This window comes from Chiloscyllium plagiosum, chromosome 11, assembly GCF_004010195.1.
Source record: "Chiloscyllium plagiosum isolate BGI_BamShark_2017 chromosome 11, ASM401019v2, whole genome shotgun sequence".
Lineage (NCBI taxonomy): Eukaryota > Metazoa > Chordata > Chondrichthyes > Orectolobiformes > Hemiscylliidae > Chiloscyllium > Chiloscyllium plagiosum.
Window position 1 is genome coordinate 65,485,951 of NC_057720.1, and position 17,452 is coordinate 65,503,402.

General features: G+C 39.1%; 1 protein-coding gene across 4 annotated transcripts in view; it reads left to right on the forward strand.

Moving 5' to 3' along the window:
• The window catches only part of LOC122554490 (L-selectin-like), a 34,684-nt gene extending 17,558 nt beyond the window's left edge, over nt 1-17,126 (forward strand). For 2 of the 4 annotated variants that reach the window (XM_043699600.1, XM_043699601.1), the window contains exons 4-13: nt 1,542-1,649; nt 2,597-2,782; nt 4,169-4,354; nt 6,066-6,251; nt 7,820-8,005; nt 9,419-9,604; nt 10,307-10,372; nt 11,144-11,248; nt 12,313-12,340; nt 15,070-17,126. In XM_043699600.1, coding sequence (XP_043555535.1) covers nt 1,542-1,649; nt 2,597-2,782; nt 4,169-4,354; nt 6,066-6,251; nt 7,820-8,005; nt 9,419-9,604; nt 10,307-10,372; nt 11,144-11,248; nt 12,313-12,340; nt 15,070-15,076 — 1,244 coding nt within the window. In that variant the 3' untranslated portion in view covers nt 15,077-17,126. The remainder of the gene's footprint in view (nt 1-1,541; nt 1,650-2,596; nt 2,783-4,168; nt 4,355-6,065; nt 6,252-7,819; nt 8,006-9,418; nt 9,605-10,306; nt 10,373-11,143; nt 11,249-12,312; nt 12,341-15,069) is intronic. The other 2 variants (XM_043699602.1, XM_043699603.1) reach the window with 2 other exon arrangements.
• Nucleotides 17,127-17,452: the final 326 nt, after the last annotated feature.

A 17,452-nucleotide genomic window follows, 5' to 3' on the forward strand; every position in this document is an offset into this window, starting at 1 on the left:
ATAAGTCCTATATGTAAAAAGCAGGACAAATCCAACGCAGCCAATTATTGTCCCATCAGTCTACCCTCAATCATCAACAAAGTCTTGGAAGATGTCATCAAGAGTGCTGTCAAGCAGCACCTACTGAGTAATAATCTGCTCAGTGACTCTTGGTTAGGGTTCCGCCATGGCCACTCAGCTCCTGACCTCATTACAGCCTTGGTTCAAACATAGACAAAAGAGCTGAATTCCAGAGGTGAGGTGAGAGTGACAGCCTTTGACAGCAAGGCCACATTTAACTAAATGTGGCATCAAGGAGTCCTAGCAAAACTCTAATCAGTGGGTATTAGGGAGCAAATGCTCCATAGGTTAGAGTCATACTTGGCACACAGGAAGATGGTTGTGACTGTTGGAGGTCAGTCATCTCAGCTCCAGGACATCTCTGCAGGAGTTCCTCTGAGTAGTACTTAAGCCCAATCATCTTCAGCTGCTTTGTCAGTGACCTTCTCTCCATCATAAGGTAAGAAGCGGGGATGCTTGCCGCTGATTGCACAATGTTCAGCACCATTTGCGACTCCTCAGTCACTCACCTCCTGTCTCCCTAAGGTCTGTCCATCATCTACAAGGCACAAGTCAAGACTGTGATGGAATACTCCGCACTGCTCCAACAACACTCAAGAAGCCTGACACCATCCAGGACAAAGTAACCCACTTGATTGGCAACCACCTCTGGAAACATCCACTCCCTCCACCACTGACGCTCTGTAGTAGCAGTGTGTACTACCTACAAAATGCACTACAGAAATTCACCAAAGATCCTTAAACAGCACCTTCCAAATTTCTGAGAATTTCCTTCTCGAAGGACAGGGACCGCAGATGCATGGGAACACCACCACCTACAAGTTCCCCTCTAAGCCACAACCATCCTGGCTTGGAAATATATCGCCATTCCTTCACTGACACTGGGTCAAAATCTTGGAATTCCATCCCTAATAGCATCATGTGACAACCCACAGCAGGTGGACTGCAGCAGTTATACAAGGCAGCTTACCAGCATCTTCTCATGGGCAACTAGGAATGGGCAATAAATGCTGGCCAGCCAGTGACACCCACATCCCACTAAATGAATGGAAAATCTAAATAGGGATAAGTGGGACTGGGGCCCGAAATATTTAATATACCTCCTCCCATGAAAGTATGTATGTTGGGAGGTTGTAAACTCTAGCCCCAGGAGAAGGAAACAGAGTTTGGAATCAAGTCAATATAAAATATTCATTGGTCTTATGTGGTTAATAATCAGTGGTAGAAATTCTCACATACCATTTCACATGTAGAGGAGTCCTTGCTGTCTAATAGTACACGTCAGAGGTTGGAATGTGTATCAATAATGACTTTGCAGATATAAGTTTAGAAATTCCTAAGCAATGCAGATCCAAACTAAATGGTTTGTTCTCCACTGGTGTGAGGCTCATTGACAACTACACGTGCTAGTAAGATAAGATGAGTGCATGATGCCATGTTTGCTGTGATGTACATGGGTTTATATTGTTATCTCCTAACAGCTTCTTGCAAACCAAATTCATGCAGTGGTCATGGACAATGTGTGGAAACTATTGGAAGTTATACATGTCAATGTTATGAAGGATTCAATGGACCAAAGTGTCAATCTGGTAAGAACAATATCATTGCAGTGAATTTAAATTGAAGTCTGAAATTGCAGTGAATTATTACAAATTGCTTAACATATATATGTGAAGTCACTTTTGCCTGCTTTGTTGGATTAACAAAACCATAAACCATTTATTGCAATGTTATCATTCACACTAAGTTATTTCTTTTTGTGCTGTAATACAGCCCTAATTTATATCTGTACATTACATGGGATAATAAACTGTTGTGTGTATTGAGTACATTTTAAGTCTAACATGATTTTGCCCTTGGAAGGTGAACATAGATGTCATGCCTTAGGTCAATGTGTTATTGCCAGGGTCTTAATAGCGTCTGCAAGTTCAATGGAGAGAATGAGGGAGCATGAAGAGAGTGAAATCAAAGATGAAGAACAAAGATTGATTGAAACAGTAAAGAAAAGTAATAAGAAAGAAAGGAAAAACACAGTATAGAGAGTAAAAATAGTTATAAGGAAGAGGGAAGAAAAAGAGAACGAGACAAAGGGTAGTATGTTTGGCAGTTTTCGGAGAAATAAAATCCTGACATTTTGATGCTGAATATATCAGTCCATCAATACGACTCACACCATTCAGGAGCCTGGATATTCTTTAAAAAAGATTTGCATGTCATCAAAGATTTGGATTGCAAGTCAACTTGAAAATTTTGCGCCTAACAAGGTCTAAATCTATCGCTCCCAATGTATTCATCACATGGAAATACATACTTTGCACGTAAATCTATTACTTATCATTAGCCAAAGCACTTGCTTTTATAATGGATGTCCAAAATGATTCAAAATCTCATATTGAAGTCTATTCGTCACAATGTAAATTAAAGTTCTTATTAATGAAGATTAAAGAAATCTTTTTTCAGAGACATTGAGATATTCCTGGATAATAAGTTTTAATATAAATGCAAGAAATATTCGATCCTCAATCTTCCATTCCAGCTGTGAAATGTGAAATTCCAAAGATCCCTAGAAATGGGACCATGACATGTTCACATCCAATCGGAAATTTCAGCTATTGCTCAACTTGTGATGTTGGATGTGTGGAAGGTTTCTTGTTGAATGGGTCAGTGAATCTTCAGTGTGAGGCCTCAGGAATGTGGTCATCACCATTCCCAACCTGTGAAGGTAATGTGTGTATCAGATACAGCTTCAATAAATACTCTTGTTTTGATAATTCCATCACAACTCACTGAACATTTTTAATCAGGTCATGAGTTGGATTCTTGCTAGGTATGGATTACTTGGGAGCCCATTCAAAATGGTGGGCAGGCCATTATTCTACAATTCCTAATTCTCATTTTGAGGCTTTCTAATTTTTAGGAATGCCTTTTAGGGGTACAGACTAGTTCTTAACCATAAGCTTGCACTCCAGACACTAGACCTAGTTGACTACATTGTGGAGATAGAAATGTCACATCCATCTATCACTATAGAGTTTGTTGGTTCTATATTTTGTGGGGATGATGAATGAGCATAGAAACTCAATCGCTGCATAAGATGATGAGGAGTCATTGTGGGTGGGAGATGCTCAGCAAAGAGCCTCATCCCTGTCTCTAAGTGCCTGACAATGCTTGTATTTAAAATATATTTGCATCATAGGAAATATATACCTGGCAAAAAAATGAATCCTATGCATTTGTATTGACAATAGAAGCATCAGAATATAAACTTTATTGGAAAATAAAAGATTCCAATTCCCCTATGCAGTTGAACAGTGTACCACCCTCAATGCTCTTGACCAAGTGACTATGAGCTGCACCCATCCCAATGGAAACTTCAGCTTTAGCCTGATGTATGACTTCCACTGTGCGCAGGGTTTACACTGCAGGGCTCACAGAGGATCAAGTGTAATGTAACAGCAATGTGGATAGCGATGACCCCCCACTGTGATGACATGGACTAAAATATGATCCACTAATAGAAAGAGAATATTCAGAAACAGATTTTAGAACATGTTAGCAGGAATGTCCAAGTCTGTGTTTGAGTTGACATCAAATAGATAAATTCATTAATGCTGCATTCAGCATGAGCAGCCACACTTGTAGGGGGCATGGGTGAGAGAATTGGAATTAGTGTTTTTGTTCTGTCTCTGATAAATACTCCTATCCACTGTGACCTTCCATTTTGCAGCTGAGGGGTGAATTTACTCTCAGGGTCCATGAATGTATGATGCCTGAACAAAGATGTTCATTCATGCAGATTTCAGATACAGCTGAACTCGTAACATCAGTGGTTGAGCAAATTTTATGTATATTTTCAATATATTTATAACAGGTAATGACATTCTCACACAGATTTCTTTATTATATGTTACTAATCAAAGCATTTATTTTTCCAATGGATACCTAAAATAGTAATTGACAATCCCAATAAAGTCTGTTGACCACAATATAAATTATAATTCTCATTAATGAAGATTAAAGAAATTTTTTTAGAGACATTGAAATAATCATAGGCAATAGGTTTTAATATAAATACAAATACCGTTCAATTCTCAATCTTCTATTCCAGCTGTGAAATGTGAAACTCCAAAGATCCCTAGAACTGGGATCATGACATGTTCCCATCCAATCGGAAATTTCAGCTATCGCTCAACGTGTGAAGTTGGATGTGTGGAAGGTTTCTTGTTGAATGGGTCAGTGAATCTTCAGTGTGAGGCCTCAGGAATGTGGTCATCACCATTCCCAACCTGTGAAGGTAATGTGTGTATCAGATACAGCTTCAATAAATACTCTTGTTTTGATAATTCCACCACAACTCACTGAACATTTTTAATTAGGTCATGGTTTGGATTCTTCCTAGGTCTGGGTTACTTGGGAGCCCATTTAAAATTGTGGGCAGGCCATTATTCTACAATTCCTAATTCTCATTTCGAGGCATTCCAATTTTTAGGAATGCCTTTTAGGGGTACAGACTAGTTCTTACCATGAGCTTGCACTCCAGACACCAGACCTAGCTGACTACTTTGTGGAGATAAGAATGTCACATCCATATGTCACTATAGGGTTTGTTGCTTTTATATTGTGTGGGATAGATGAATGGACATATAAACTCCATGGCTGCATAAGGTGATGAGGGGTCATTGGGGGTGGGAGATGCTTAGCAATAAACCTCATCCATGTCTTTAAAATCCTGACAATGCTTGTATTTAGAATATATTTGCACCTTAGGAAATGTATACCTGGCAAAAAAATGAATCCTATGCATTCATATTGACAACACAAGAATTAGAATATAAACTTCATTGAAAAACAAAAGCTACCATTTCCCCTGTACAATGGAAGAAGGTACCACCTTAATGTTCCGAATCAAGTGACTATGAGCTGCACCCATCCTAATGGAAACTTCAGCTTCAACCCTATATGTGAGTTCCACTGTGCTGCAGGGCTTACACTGCGGGGCTCACAGAGGCCCAAGTGTATTGCAACAGCAATGTGGATAGTGATGACCCCCCACTGGATTCAAATTAGATCCACTAATAGAAAGAGAACATTCAAGCATATTTTAGAACATATTAACAGGAATATCCAAGTGTGTGTTTGAGTTGACATCAAATGGATAAATTCATTAATGCTGCATTCAGCTCGAGCAGCTACACTTCAAGGGGGTGTGGGTGAGAGAATTGGAATTACTGTTTTTGTCCTGTCTCTGATAAATACTCCTATCCACTGTGATCGTCCGTTATGCAGCTGTAACAGTGAATTTAATGTCAAGGTCCAGAATTTTTTTTTTACATTACATTAGATTACATTACATTACAGTGTGGAAACAGGCCCATCGGCCCAACAAGTCCACACCGACCCGCCGAAGCGCAACCCACCCATACCCCTACATTTACCCCTTACCTAACACTACGGGCAATTTAGCATGGCCAATTCACCTGACCTGCACATCTTTGGACTGTGGGAGGAAACCGGAGCACCCGGAGGAAACCCACGCAGACACGGGGAGAACGTGCAAACTCCACACAGTCAGTCGCCTGAGACGGGAATTGAACCCGGGTCTCAGGCGCTGTGAGGCAGCAGTGCTAACCACCGTGCCACCCACCAATGTATGAATGCCTGGAGACGCCTGGACAAAGATGTACATTCTGGAGATTTCAGATACAGCTGAACTTGTAACATCAGTGGTTGAACAAATTCTATGAATATTTTCAATTTATTGTAACAGATAATGATATTCTCACACAGATCTGTTTATTATATGTTACTAATCAAAACACTTATATTTCTAATGGATATCTAAAATAATAATTGAAATCCCAATAAAATCTATTGACTACAATGTCAATTATATGTCTCATTAATTAAGATTAAAGAAATCTTATTTTAGAGGCATTGAAATATTCATGAGTAATAGGTTTTAATATAAATGCAAACATTTTTCAATTCACAATCTTCCATTCCAGCTGTGAAATGTGAAATTCCAAAGATCTCTAGAAATGGAACAATGACATGTTCCCATCCAATCGGAAATTTCAGTTATCGCTCAACGTGTGAAGTTGGATGTATGGAAGGTTTCTTGTTGAATGGGTCAGTGAATCTTCAGTGTGAGGCCTCAGGAATGTGGTCATCACCATTCCCAACCTGCGAAGGTAATGTGTGTATCAGATACAGCTTCAATAAATACTCTTGTTTTGATAATTCCATCACAATTCACTGAACATTTTTAACCATATTGGTCAGGTCATTGGTTGGATTTTTGCTAAGTACAGATTACTTGGGAGCCCATTCAAAATCTTTGAGGAGAAAGTGAGGTCTGCAGATGCTGGAGATCAGAGCTGGAAATGTGTTGCTGGAAAAGCGCAGCAGGTCAGGCAGCATCCAGGGAACAGGAGAATCAACGTTTCGGGCATAAGCTAAGAAGGGCTTATGCCCGAAACGTCGATTCTCCTGTTCCCTGGATGCTGCCTGACCTGCTGCGCTTTTCCAGCAACACATTTCCAGCCCATTCAAAATGGTGGGCAGGCCATTATCCTACAATTCCTAATTCTCATTTCGAGGTGTTCCAATTTTTTGGAATGCCTTTTAGGGGTACAGACTAGTTCTTACCATGAGCTTGCACTCCAGACACCAGACCTAGCTGACTACTTTGTGGAGATAAAAATGTCAGATCCATCTGTCACTATAGAGTTTGTTGCTTCTATATTTTGTGGGGTAGATGATGGGCATAGAAACTCGATCGCTGCATAAAGTGATGAGGAGTCATTGTGGGCGGGAAACGCTTAGCAACTAGCCTCATTCCTGTCTCTAAATGCAGCATAGGAAATATATACCTGACAAATAAATTAATCTTATGCTTTGATATTAACAGCATCAATATCTTAATATAAGCTTTATTGGAAAATAAAAGATTCCACTTCCCCTGAACAGTTGAAGAGCGTACCACCCTCAATGCTTGAGCAAGTGACTATGAGCTGCACCCATCCTAATGGAAACGTCAGCTTTAGCTCTACATGTCTCTTCCACTGTGCTGCAGGGTTTACACTGCAGGGCTCACAAAGGCTCCAATGTAATGCAACAGCAATGTGGACAGCGATGATGCCTCACTGTGAAGGTGTGGACTAAAATATGGTCCAGTCATAGAAAGAAAACATTTAGAAGCGGATTTTAGAACATATTAGCAGGAATATCCAAATCTGTGTTTGAGTTGACATCATATGGATAAATTCATCAATGCTGCATTCAGCTCAAGCTGGGCACGTGTGAGAGAATTGGAATGAGTGATTTTGTCCTGACTCTGATAAATACTCCTATCCACTGTGACTGTCCATTATGCAGCTGTAACAGTGAACTTTATTCAAGGTCCATGAATGTATGATGTTAGGAGACGCCTGGGCAAAGATGTTTGTTCATGGAGACTTCGGATATAGGTGAACTTGTAATATCAATGGTTGAGGAAAAGTTATTAATATTTTCAATTTATTTGTAATAGATAATGATATTCTCAACAGATCTGTTTATTATACATTACAAATCAATGAACTTATTTTTCTAATGGATACCTAAAATCGTAAATAAAATCACAATAAAGTCGTAATTTAAATTATAATTCTTATTAATAAAGTTTCAAGAAATCTTTTTTCAGAGCATTGAGATATTCTTGGGTAACAGGTTTTAATATAAATGCATGCATTATTCAATTTTAAATCTTCCATTCCAGCTGTGAAATGTGAAATTCCAAAGATCCCGAGAAATGGAACGATGACATGTTCCCATCCAATCGGAATTTTCAGCTATCGCTCAATGTGTGATGTTGGATGTGTGGAAGGTTTCTTGTTGAATGGGTCAGTGAATCTTCAGTGTGAGGCCTCAGGAATGTGGTCATCACCATTCCCAACCTGTGAAGGTAATGTGTGTATCAGATTAATTATCAGATTAATAAATACTCTTGTTTTGATAATTCCACCACAACTCACTGAACATTTTTAATCAGGTTCATGGGTTGGATTCTTGCTAGGTATGGATTACTTGGGAGCCCATTCAAAATGGTGGGCAGGCCATTATTCTACAATTCCTAATTCTCATTTTGAGGCGTTCCAATTTTTAGGAATGCCTTTTAGGGGTACAGACTAGTTCTTACCATGAGCTTGCACTCCAGACACCAGACCGAGCTGACTACTTTGTGGAGATAAAAATGTCACATCCATCTGTCATTATAGAGTTTGTTGTTTCTATATTTTGTGGGGTAGATGATGGGCATAAAAACTCAATCGCTGCATAAGGTGATGAGGAGTCATTGTGGGTGGGAGGAACTTAGCAACGAGCCTTATCCCTGTCTCTAAGTGCCTGACAATGCTTGTATTTAAAATATATTTGCATCATAGGAAATATATGCCTGACAAATAAATTAATTTTATGCTTTGATGTTGACAGCATCAATATCATAATATAAACTTTATTGGAAAATAAAAGATACCATTTCCCCTGAACAGTTGAAGAGTGTACCACCCTCAATGCTTGAGCAAGTGACTATGAGCTGCACCCATCCTAATGGAAACGTCAGCTTTAGCTCTACATGTCTCTTCCACTGTGCTGCAGGGTTTACACTGCAGGGCTCACAGAGGCTCCAATGTAATGCAACAGCAATGTGGACAGCGATGACCTCCACCCCTCTCCCCCCCGCCAAACCAACTGTGATGGCATGGATTCAAATTGGATCCACTAATAGAAAGAGAACATTTAGAAGCAAATTTTAGAACATATTAGCAGGAATATCCAAGTCTGTGTTTGAGTTGACATCAAATGGATAAATTCATCAATGTTGCATTCAGCTCGAGCAGCTACACTTGAAGGGGGCATGGGTGAGAGAATTGGAATGAATGATTTTGTCCTGTCTCTTATAAATACTCCTATCCACTGTGACCATCCATTATGCAGATGTAACAGTGAATTTACTTCAAGGTCCATGAATGTATGATGTTAGGAGACGCCTGGGCAAAGATGTTTGTTCATGGAGACTTTGGATATAGGTGAACTTGTAATATCAGTGGTTGAGCAAATTTTATGTATATTTTCAACTTATTTGTAACAAATGATGATATTCTCACATAGATCTGTTTATTATACATTACAAGTCAATGCGCTTATTTTTCTAATGGATGTCTAAAATAGTAATTAAAATTACAATAAAGTCACAATGTCAATTATAAGTCTCATTAATGATGATTCAAGAAATCGTTTTTCGGAGCATTGAGATATTCCCAGATAACAGTTTTAATATAAATGCATGTATTATTCAATTTTCAATCTTCCATTCCAGCTGTGAAATGTGAAATTCCAAAGATCTCTAGAAATGGAACAATGACATGTTCCCATCCAATCGGAATTTTCAGCTATCGCTCAACGTGTGAAGTTGGATGTATGGAAGGTTTCTTGTTGAATGGGTCAGTGAATCTTCAGTGTGAGGCCTCAGGAATGTGGTCATTACCATTCCCAACCTGTGAAGGTAATGTGTGTGTCAGATTCAGCTTTAATAAATACTCTTGTTTTGGTAATTCTACCACAACTCACTGAACATTTTTAATCAGGTCATGGATTGGATTCTTACTAAGTATGGATTACTTGGGAGCCCATTCAAAATGGTGGGCAGGCCATTATTCTACAATTCCTAATTCTCATTTTGAGGCGTTCCAATTTTTAGGAATGCCTTTTAGGGGTACAGACTAGTTCTTACCATGAGCTTGCACTCCAGACACCAGACCTAGTTGACGACATTGTGGAAATAAAATTGTCACATCCATCTGTCACTATAGGATTTTTTTGCTTCTATATTTTGTGGGATAGGTGAATGGGCATAGAAACTCAATAGCTGCATAAGGTGATGAGGAGTCATTGTGGGTGGGACACGCTTAGTAACGAGCTTCATCCCTGTCTGTAAAATTCTGACAATGCTTGTATTTAAAATATATTTGCATCATAGAAAATATATACCTGGCAAAAAATGAATCCTATGCATTTGTATTGACAATACAAGTATCAGAATATATTGGAATTCCAATCTCTTTATTGGAAAATAAGAGATTCCAATTACCCTGTGCAGTTGAGCAGTGCACCACTCTCAATGTTCCTGACCAAGTGACTATGAGTTGCATCCATCCTGATGGAAACTTCAGCTTCAGCCTGATGTGTGACTTCCATTGTGCTGCAGGGTTTACACTGCAGGGCTCACAGAGGCTCCAGCGTAATGCAACAGCAATGATCGCCCAATGTAAAGGTGTGTACTCAGAGAAGAGGATGGCATTTGAAATAACTAAAAATTTGGAATTGAGTCCAGTGATGACCATGAATCCACTGTTGATTGTCAGGAAAACCCATATGGTTTACTAATGTCCTCTAGGGAAGGAAACTGCCATCTTTACCTGGTTTGACCAAATTGATCAAAATAAACCAGCATCTACTGAAGGACTTTATAAAACTGCCCATTAAATATAGCCTGCAGTTCCCATTACAGCTCTCTAAGTATCCATTTTGGAATCCAAACATTCATAATGAGATTCCTTGAACTGTCAACACACAGAGAGCTCAATATAATGATGACGTTGAGGTTGACTGAAATTGATAAACAGCTGTACATTTTTACAAAGGTTCAAGAGACAAACTCTCAATTAAGGAAGTCAAGCATTTATACTGTTAACAAAGAGTCAACAAATGTCTAAATTTTAAATTGATGTAAAAATCAAAGAAAAGCAACCAGAAGGCAAATTAAAACCAAATTGACAGCCAGACCTCTCTTTTGCTGCAACAGTAATTGGATATAATTAACAGTTGGACTTCTGCCTGGTAATTTCTCTCTTCTACTGACCTCAGCAGTGTTCGAACTAATTCAAGCTGCTCTATCTCCACTTCAGTCAAATTGGCTAACTGCCCACACTATGAACGAGAAGTTGAATTTCTGAATTTATCCAGCTCAGGCTCACATCATACATCACTGTCTTCTTCTTTGATTTATTCATCATGTTTACAATTTTCCTTCCCTTATTTTTAGGTACCCTGAAGGAAAATAATTCAATAAAAATTATCAGCATTGGTATTGCTTCTTCAGTCTGCTTAATTTCTGTGTTAAGTGCTGTCATACTCATTACAAGGAAAGGTAATGTTTATCTTTCCTTAAATTTCACCTTTTTACTCTTTGGTATGTTATCATCCAAAATTATGTCTTCTTTCATGTACACATTCTGTGTATCAATTTTATCCATGATCTATTAATTTAAGTGAGAAAGATGTCATGAATAAGTGATAATTAAATAGCAATGTTATAGGTTTATGGTCAGATTGTTAAAATGTTAAAAATCACTCAACACCAGGTCATAGTCCAACAGGTTTATTTGGAAGCACTAGCTTTCGGAGTGCTGTTCCTTCATTGGGTGGTTGTGACCTGATGACAACCACTTGTTGAAGGAGAAGTGCTTCGAAATCTAGTGCTTCCAAATAAACCTGTTGGACTATAACCTGGTGTTGAGTGATTGTTAACTTTGTACACCCCAGTTCAATAACAGCGTCTCCAAATCAGGGAAAAAGTTGTAGGCATAGCAGCTGACACACGCAGGGACTTGCAGAGGGCATTATCTTCAGACTTTTGTAACTGTCACTTCCTAATCAAACAGACCTAGTTTCCAAGACCGGCATCTCCAAATCATAGTTTGCACACAGCAGGTAGATTCTGCTGGAAGGGCCCCTTAGTTCTTCGTCTCTTTATGAAGTTTTGCTTGGCAAGCTATAGTGTGTAAAACTTCTCAGGAAATCTGAAACTTTTGTGAAGAGAACAGGCAAACCTGTATCGGGGAGCAAATAAGTGTTAAATCAGGTGCACAAAATCAAATAAAAAGAAGAAAAGGAAGGTTGCATAAAGAGAGAAAGATAAAAGTGCCAGATAAAGTTTAAAATAGGACTTTTTATTTGTAAATTTCCACCACTAATTCAAAGCTGACAGAATGGGACTCCACAGATATTAAAGTTAATTTTTTATGTTCAGAGAGGAATGGAAAACCTTTATATAGTATTGGCCATCTTCTGGCAAGAGGAGATATCAGATGTGACAATGATCAGCTTGAAAGTGGTTCTTCAAATGTACATTGATACAAAATTATCACATACTGTTTTGTTTATTTGAGAGCTGAGATGTACATTAATATAATTCCTGTGTTTACTTTCTAGTGATGAAGAAAGGTTTCTCACCTATAAGGTAATACCTCATAGCTATTTGTGTGAAATAAAATGCATTTCCTTTAGCTGCTGTTTTGATGTTTGAATTATTGAATTTATACATAGAATGGCGACTGTAGCCAGTAGGTTTGCAGCTTTAGCTTCTTATGTACCGACATGGCTTAGAACATAGAACATAGAACATAGAACAATACAGCACAGAACAGGCCCTTCGGCCCACGATGTTGTGCCGAACATTTGTCCGAGTTTAAGCACCCATCCATGTACCTATCCAATTGCCGCTTAAAGGTCACCAAAGATTCTGACTCTACCACTCCCACAGGCAGCGCATTCCATGCCCCCACCACTCTCTGGGTAAAGAACCCACCCCTGACATCTCCCCTATACCTTCCACCCTTCACCTTAAATTTATGTCCCCTTGTAACACTCTGTTGTACCCGGGGAAAAAGTTTCTGACTGTCTATCTATTTCTGTGATCATCTTATAAACCTCTATCAAGTCACCCCTCATCCTTCGCCGTTCCAACGAGAAAAGGCCTAGCACTCTCAACCTATCCTCGTACGACCTATTCTCCATTCCAGGCAACATCCTGGTAAATCTTCTCTGCACCCTCTCCAAAGCTTCCACATCTTTCCTAAAGTGAGGCGACCAGAACTGCACACAGTACTCCAAATGTGGCCTAACCAAAGTCCTGTACAGTTGCAACATCACTTCACGACTCTTGAATTCAATCCCTATGCTAATGAACGCTAATACACCATAGGCCTTCTTACAAGCTCTATCCACCTGAGTGGCAACTTTCAAAGATAATTAGGCTTATTAGGTTATTCATTCACTTGGATCACCAGACAGTAGACCCACTATCATCTCTCACTGACACTCCAAGTCCCACAGATTATCCTCTGATCAGATTACCTTTCCTTTACTTAACTCTCACTTTCTGTTTCCTACATCTCATTTTGCCATCAATCTCTTCAACTTTGTGTTATGGTCCCTCCCTTCAGATTTTCTCCATCACTCCATCTAACTTATTACTCCCATTGTTGACCATTTCCTCCTTTCACTTTGTTTTTTTACAGGCCTGACAGCATGGCTTTCCTTCACTTTTCTCCTCCTCAGGCTTGGTATCATCTAATCATTGGTTCTCTTTTCTCCACATTTGAACCTTGGTGTTGACCTGGAGTTATTTATTGATGAAAAGAAAACATTTAAGGAGCAAATCATTTTCATCAATTGCCTTTGTTTCTGTACCCAACTCTGTCCTTGACAGACACAAGTGGTCTAAAATGGTACCAGTGTCTTCATCCCTGTGTGATTGGTTAGTGTCACCATCAATCACACAGTACAGTTGTACAATGTTACCAGTCACTATGTGGGTGCTCCTCAGCTGCCCTTGTTTGTGATCAGGAGATTGTCCCCAGTACCAGCAGGGATCTGGGAAAACCAGTCACTGCCTGGATCAGAAGACAGTTTTAGAATTCAACAAATTCAAAAATTTATTTTCGAAACCAGAGTGAAGGGTCTTTCCAAAGGAGTTGGAGATTTCCATAGGAAACAGGAGCCTGCTCGCCATTCAATATGACTGTGGATAATCATCCAACTCCATATCCTGTTTCTACTTTCTTCCCATACCATTTAACCCTAAAAATTAAATGTAACTCATTCTTACAAGTCTTCAATGTTTTGACCTCAATTGCTTTCTGTGTAAAATAATTCCATAGGCTAACCTTTCTCTCAATGAAGAAATTTGAACTCATCTAAATGGCCTACATCTTATCCTTAACCTGTGACCCCTGATTCTGGACTCCCTGGTCATCGGAACAATCTTCTTGCATTTACTCCATCTAGTGCTGTTAGAATTGTAATAGATTTTTGTGATAATCCCCTCTCATTTTTGCAAACTCCAGTGAATATAATCCTAATTATTCCGGTCTCCCTTCATATATCGGTCCTGCCATCCCAATCTTGGAAACTTTTGCACTCCCTCTATAGCCAGAACATCATTTGTCCAATAACGAGACTAAAACTGGATACAATACTCCAGGAATGGTCTCACCAAGCTCCTGTACATTGAAGCATTTGCTCAGGTAAATGAAAATCAATCAGATTAGTTCTGAACTAGTGGCGCTTCAGTCTAATGAGCTGGCACTGCAATCCACAACCTTCCCTTGATTATCATTGTAAGGGGACATTTAAATGAAACACCAAATGCAGTGGAATCTGTAAAAGCAAAGAAATATCAAGAACCTTCCTACGATCTGCACATTCTCCCCATGTCTGTGTGGGTTTCCTCTGGATGCTCCGGTTTTCTCCCACAATCCAAAGGTGTGCAGATTAGGTCAATTGGCCATGCTAAATTGTCCATAGTGTTCAAAGATGTGTTGGTTAGGTGCATTAATCAGGGGTAAATGTCGAATAATAGTGTTGGGGAATGGGTCTGGGTGGGATACTCTTCAGAGGATCGGTGTGGGGCCAAATGGGTTGTTTCCACACTGTAGTGATTCTATGATTCTATCTGTTCAGAAATCTATGTAAATTAAGTGTGGTTTGATCTTTTACTTAATAAGGGTAAACCTTTCTTCAAATTGTAACTCAGCCATCAAAAGTTATGAATATAATAAAGCAACTAACTAGTTAACGCCCTTTTTAGACTGCCTCCAATGTGCACCACATTAATCAGAATCCTGTGTTTGAACTGCTCTGATCAAATCATGAAAACAGCTTCTCACTTCTACTCCTTTATTACAGTACTTAAATAAACTGGCCAATTCCAAGACTCAACCAGAGAAGAAAGGCAATGTTCGACGGCTGAGACACATATTTTCTTCACAAAAGTTGGAGGATTTTGTCACATGACTGACTAGAAAAACGCAAAATGTATTCAACTTGAGAAAAATACCACCTTTTAAAACAATGGAGTGAGATTATGATTAAATTTCTGATGATTGTGAAGAAAGACTGGAGGTTATGTCCCATGTGAGCAATCATCACTGTGCACTTTTGGAGATCCTTATAGCTGGCCCATATCTCATAAAAGTTTCTTAAAATGTGTACAATATTGGTAAAAGTAACTTCCTGAGGATGGTATTTTTGTCTTGCATTAACAAAATGCAAGTCACCTTTTTTGTTTCAGAAATGCACACTCAATTCAAGTCTGATTTTTGACACCAAGATTTTCATTTTCTAACAAAGGTAACCAGCGACAGTAAAGCAGAGCGAGAGAAACATGGATGACCAGGCAGCTGGTAGAAGGCCAACTTCCAACGTCATTGTTCAGGTGTTGAAACCTAACAATAACCTCCAACCAAGGTTCCCTTTGCATGCTGACTCTTCCATACAGCACCATAAGTCCCAGAAATCACTTCACTCTCCTTCATAACCTCCATGCTATCTCATTTTCTCCATATCCTCTCTAATCCCCTTTCAAGCCCCTATGCACTCCCCATTCTCATCATATAACCTCCATCGGTAACCCAATAATCATTATGTACCAGCCCTCAGAACTCTGCCACAGCAAGCATTGTAATTAAGGGATAAAAATCCTTTAGCAATCAAATTCACATTCAAATCTGTCATTACATTACATCACAAATTATAGGCCTATAGAAAAAGTTGAATTCCTGAAATGTCTATTTAAAAAAAAGGTTTTATTCAGGAACCAAGGTTATGCTATTGAAACTTTTTAAAACTGTCCATCGCCCCACTGTTCAACATTCTGTCAGAATAATCCAGATCCTTCACCAGGTTTCCCCAATGGTCATAAACTTTCCAAGGAGGTGTGTTTTTTGAGGGTCTTCCAGATAGTTCACAAAAATCGAGTAGGAAAGGAAGTTCAAGTGTTCCTGTAGTTGTCACAGTTGGGATCCCAGCTTCAGAAGACTGTATTTGACTGTGCATTCTTTTTTACCCGCTGCTTTCTCAACCTGTGAAGAGTGTGGGGTTGGGCAGGCAGGAAACAAAAATGTATTTTTTTCAAGCAAAAGAAACTGTGTTCAGCATTTCATGACCCAGTTCCACTGGAAGATGAAAATGTGACCTGAGAGTTCAGTAGTGACAGGAAGAGCTCCTTTAATGGTATAGTTACTAAGGGCAGCACACAGCTGAACCTCTCAGATTAGCAAGTTCCAGGCTTAATTCCTGTTCTTGTGCTGAGACATTTAACCTAACCTGGAGATTGGTTTGACATTCTTAAGAGAACGAACACATTTTTCATTACGTTAACAAGTTTCAGCAATAGAGAGAAAATTAAATTGCTACACCGAAGGCTTTAACTTTGGAAATAAGTCACATAGGAAACAGGGACCATCAGGTCATACAAACATTTCTGGGGGAAAAGAAAATTGAGGGAAGTTGGTGAGCACTTTGAATTGATCCTATATTACAATAGTGACTACACTTAAAAAGAAATTCCATTGGGTGTAAAGTGCTCTCAGATGTCCTGCTGTTAAGGAAGGTACTATATAAATGCCAGATCTTCTTTTGTTCTGTTTGATGTGTCAAAAAGGAACAAGCTTTTACAGTTTTTTTGTATCGTTAGCAATTTTCAAAGCATTTGCAATGTACCCTTACAAACATTACCACTCATTCTTTGACATAATAGCCAGCCAAACAAATGATTCCAAAATAAACAAGGTAATATTAGCTACCACAGACCAACGGGTTTGCTACATTTTCAGTGAATGTAATTATAATCTGATTTATATTTTTGTGTGCTGTACGTTGTGATATTTTATTGGTTTAATGATCTGTTTACAATACTAGTTTAATATATGCTATCTGCTGCCAATTCAGAGATTCTTCATCTTCTTTGTGAAATGTATCCGCAGAGGTGGGTCTTCCACAATCAAGTCACACACTTTATTTACAAGGCAAGTCCTTAACACTGATCCAGCTCCCTCACAGCCAGCTCTCAGAGTGAACAGGATGTCTGAGACTCCTCAGCCAGGGCTCCCAGATTGGACCAGATTAACAGCCCCAATCAGGGAACTTATATTCTATGATGTCCACTTAGCTGACCTCATTAGCATCACCACATCCCGCCCCCCTATGAATCCAAGGATATAGGCCAGTTCTTCCTTGCTATAACTCCTCCTGGGGTGTTTTAGCATTGGGTCAGGTTCCTCCAACTCTG